Below are 3,856 nucleotides of genomic sequence, written 5' to 3'. Positions count from 1 at the left end.
AGGTGAAGTCGAAGTCAAGATAAACCATACCAAATGAGGCCTAAGGCCCTCTTTGGCACGGCTCATTTCGACTTTGGTTCATCTATTTCACGCAAACCGAGGCACTGTAGCGTGAAGACGTTTTGTAAGCCGGGACTAAAATGAACTAGAAGCCAGATGAAGCTAGTTTTTTTAGCTTCACCGGCTTTGGCTTCACCGGTGAAGTCGTTTTGGGATGAGCCGTGCCAAAAGGGACCTAAGTTGTTGGTGAGGTTGGTAATTTAATCCCAGATGCGTGTGGCTGGAATTGTAAGCGTTGAAGTAAAAGGTGTGAGTATTACAGGCACAATCGATAACGTGAATTGCTTAATTGAAAAGGTGGCATACGCACGCATGCAACCAGCCTAGACTATATGCTACTGGATGCTCTTTACTGCTGGGAGCAAGTGAGGGTAATAAAGCAGAAGATATCTCCGTGTTCCGTGTTATATTTTTTTTACTAGAGTACTTTAATTGGATACTGATCATATAGGTGGGTGTACATATGCAGCTTGATTTTCATCTCTTGATTAATTCTGAGTTTAGACCGGTACCATTTCCCTCGTTTGGATGCTGGATTACTACAAGGTCTATTAGATTTTCCAAGTGCTGTTCGCAGATTGGTGATGAATTTTTACAACTTTTTTCTTCAAATGCTTGGGGATTTTCTAGTTTCATTTGGACATTTCTCAAATGGCAATGAAGCTCACTGCCAACATTTGAAGTAATAAGTGGGATGCATGTGGAATTTTGCATCAGCCGGGAACTAGAACGGGTGCATTCATCATTACAGGATACAACCTTTTTCTAGTGCTTCAAGCAGAGTATACTTCCTCCAATCAGATCTATAGATTCATCTAGGTTTTTAAATCAAATATTTTTAACCCTGTCCATAAACATATGCATAAAATTTATAACTTTTGAGAAAGCAACAAGATGTGGAGGTTGTCTACTTGAACGTGCGGGTTAGCTCACTAGATTTATCATAAAAGCACTTCCATAATATGCAACTCTTTTTGTTTAAGTAAGACAATATATTTTTACAAATACTGGAGACTATATGGGAATGTTCTAATAGAGCAAGTACTACTACAGCTAAAATGGAGTTGCCAAGGTGACGAGTCTATTCACCGTACACCGTGTTTAATGTCTAAAACATCAACGCCATTAGGTGCCCATTTACTGCGCATTGTGACATTGTGTACATCCTACTCGAGCTGACGTGCTCAACTGCTCCACTGTGGTCCAGATATTAGCGTCCTAACCGCAACAGCAGTCAGCCGTCGATTGGCTAACGGTGGTTATAAATACCATGGCCCGACCTGATCTGCTATCCACTCCGCTTTTACACCATCAGACAGTGATCTGAGCCAGAGACAGGCCGTGAGCGAGCCGCCACAAGTTAATTTCTGAGCGACGGCAAGCACTGCAGCTCGAGCTAGCAGCCATGGCGACGCGCCTCCACTCGCCGTCGACGTCCCTTCCCCTGCTCCTGCTGCTGCCGCTACTTCTCCTTGCTGCGGCGGGATCACTTGCAGCGGCGGCAAGCGCGCTTGAGGACTCTCCTGCTGAGACGAAGAACATGATGCCGCGGCTGGGCCGGAGTCTGCAGCAGCTGCCGAACCCGCTGCCTCAACCCATGCCCCAACCAAACCCGAACCCACAGCCGCAGCCCCTGCCGCAACCAAATCCAAACCCACAGCCACAGCCGTTGCCGCAGCCAAACCCGCAACCAGGGCTGAGCCCACCACAGCCCCTACCGCAGCCCCAGCCACAGCCTGACCCGCAGCCCCAGCCCCTGCCGCAACCAGACCCAGCAGCCCCACAGCCGCCCCAGCCCGTGCCGGTGCCACAGCCAGACCCAACCGTGCAGCCTCAGCCGGTGCCGCAGCCAGCAGACCCAGGCCTCCAGCAGCCGCAGCCAGGGACGACGACTCAGCCTGCTCCGAACCAACAAAACCCGCAGCCGCAGCCTGACCAGCTACTTCCCACTGGCGGATCGTCAAGGATGCTGATGAAGAACCTGCAAGGCTTGGTATACATATTTCTGAGTCTTGCCAATCTAGTAATGTAACAAGTCTTTCTTTCTCTTCTTCTTACGCCTGTATGTGAGTATATAGTCACGAGATTGTGTGCTCATAGATTGCTTAGATTCTTACGAGAGTGTAGTAGTATAGGCTAGTGCTGCGGATGCCATATGTGGATGTAGCTTTTTCTTGTACCATGATTGTGTGCCTCTCTGTACATGCATATATACAGTACCACTTGGTTTACATGGACGTATCCGATGTCCTGCATCCTTCGTGAATCTCGTGAGTACTGAATGAACGGCGAGCACCAGTGCACGAGTGATCGACACAGCAGCATGGAAAAGTGAAGAGACTAGTGGCTAGCTACTGGAGGGACACTTCGAACTGCACGTGAAGGGGGAACAAAGGCGCGCGGCTCGTTGATTCGATTCGCACTCATGGCCCAGCCAGCAGCTTTGCTAATGTATGTCTTCTATGTTGATTCGCTGGGCCGGACGGCCCGTTTATTCTTCTGCCATGCTTTCATCCAGTTCCTCCCCTCCCTCTCGGCCTGCTTTGCTCTGCACCCAACAGCCCAAATCCAGCATCATAGTTGCCGACAAAATGGATGTGAACCCGCTGGCGAATGACCGCGGTCCAGGTAATCCATGTGGTATTATCGGCCATGCCGCCTGCTGACGAGGCAATGGGCACTGCCGCACTGGCCAGCACGAGGCATTTTTGAACGCGTTGTTGAGCAGTCAACAGTCGATACGTGTATGGACCGAGGAGCCGCGGAGGTGGAAGGAAGCAGAGGTGGGATGGGAACGGCATCTGCATCCCCGTCGCCCCACGCAGAACCGGTTCCTCTCCGCAGCAGCAACCGCCCCGTGCCTCTCCTGCTCCTGAGCCAATCCGTCCATCACCCGGCTTCTTGGCAGGCAGCCTCTGCTCTCTAGCGCGCGCATGCACGGGGAGAGAAATGGAGAGGAAGGCAACAGGGACGCCGACGCTGACGGCCGCCCTCCGCCGCAACCGCCCCCTCCTTCCCCGCCCGCCACGGGGAGCGAGGCCAAGAACCCCAGGGACAGGGTATCCTTCCCTTCCTCCTCCGGAACCCGTCCACGCCCTTCGTGCTGGGGACGCATCAGGATCCATCGGGTTGGCCTGAGCAGGGGCAGGAGCAGAACGGGCGGCGACGGGCATGAGACGGCTCCAGCCGTGAGGGCGGTGGTCTCCTCGCTCATATGCGCCGGCGACCGTGGCCGTGGCCGCCGCGGCAAGGCGGACGTGGCGGCGGCGGCGGCCGGGGCCAGGTCCCTCCTCCAGCGCAACGATTTCTACTGCGACGACTGCAACACGCACAGGTAGGAGCCGTTCTGCTCTTAGCCATCCCCGGCTGGACGGCTGGACTCCAGTTTTAGCCGAGCATAATGTACGTGTACATCAATTGGTTCAGGAGAGGTTGAATCTGTGGTTGTACTGCAGAGCTTCGTAAATTTTCCTTTCTATATTCCCATATCAAAATGATTTGTCAACATGTATAGAAAATTATTAATAGCGGTATAGCACTGAACGATCTTAAGCACCCTAGCTTTTTCTGTGTGTGAATTCAGCCAAAATATTGACCCTGTCCTAGCCGATTCATCCCATATTCCCATTATACCTATCAGGCAGTTATCAGTATTTCCAACAAAGTCTGATGGAATCTTCCCAGCAAGAACCACTTCAATTATCCTAGAACATGATATTTATATGCAACTATCCAGAACTCTGCTGTAGAAGATAATGCTTTAGGATTTCTGAAATTTGTGGCTGGAAGGGGGAAA

At 51.5% G+C, this 3,856-nt stretch overlaps 1 protein-coding gene across 1 annotated transcript; it reads left to right on the top strand.

Annotated features, from left to right (window-relative positions):
* The first annotated feature begins 1,341 nt into the window (after window positions 1-1,341).
* Window positions 1,342-2,297, top strand: LOC117856851 (uncharacterized). Its single transcript, XM_034739279.2, has one exon. The coding sequence runs from the start codon at window positions 1,466-1,468 to the stop codon at window positions 2,090-2,092; it is 627 nt and encodes a 208-aa protein (XP_034595170.1). The 5' UTR covers window positions 1,342-1,465; the 3' UTR covers window positions 2,093-2,297.
* The last annotated feature ends 1,559 nt before the right edge of the window (window positions 2,298-3,856 follow it).

Source organism: Setaria viridis, chromosome 5, assembly GCF_005286985.2.
Source record: "Setaria viridis chromosome 5, Setaria_viridis_v4.0, whole genome shotgun sequence".
NCBI lineage: Eukaryota > Viridiplantae > Streptophyta > Magnoliopsida > Poales > Poaceae > Setaria > Setaria viridis.
This window is presented reverse-complemented; position numbering and strand designations above follow the sequence as displayed.

What these genes read in the sequence shown, in the direction of transcription:
- LOC117856851 (XM_034739279.2), top strand. Translation starts at nt 1,466, where the DNA reads ATGGCGACGCGCCTCCACTCGCCGTCGACGTCCCTTCCCCTGCTCCTG.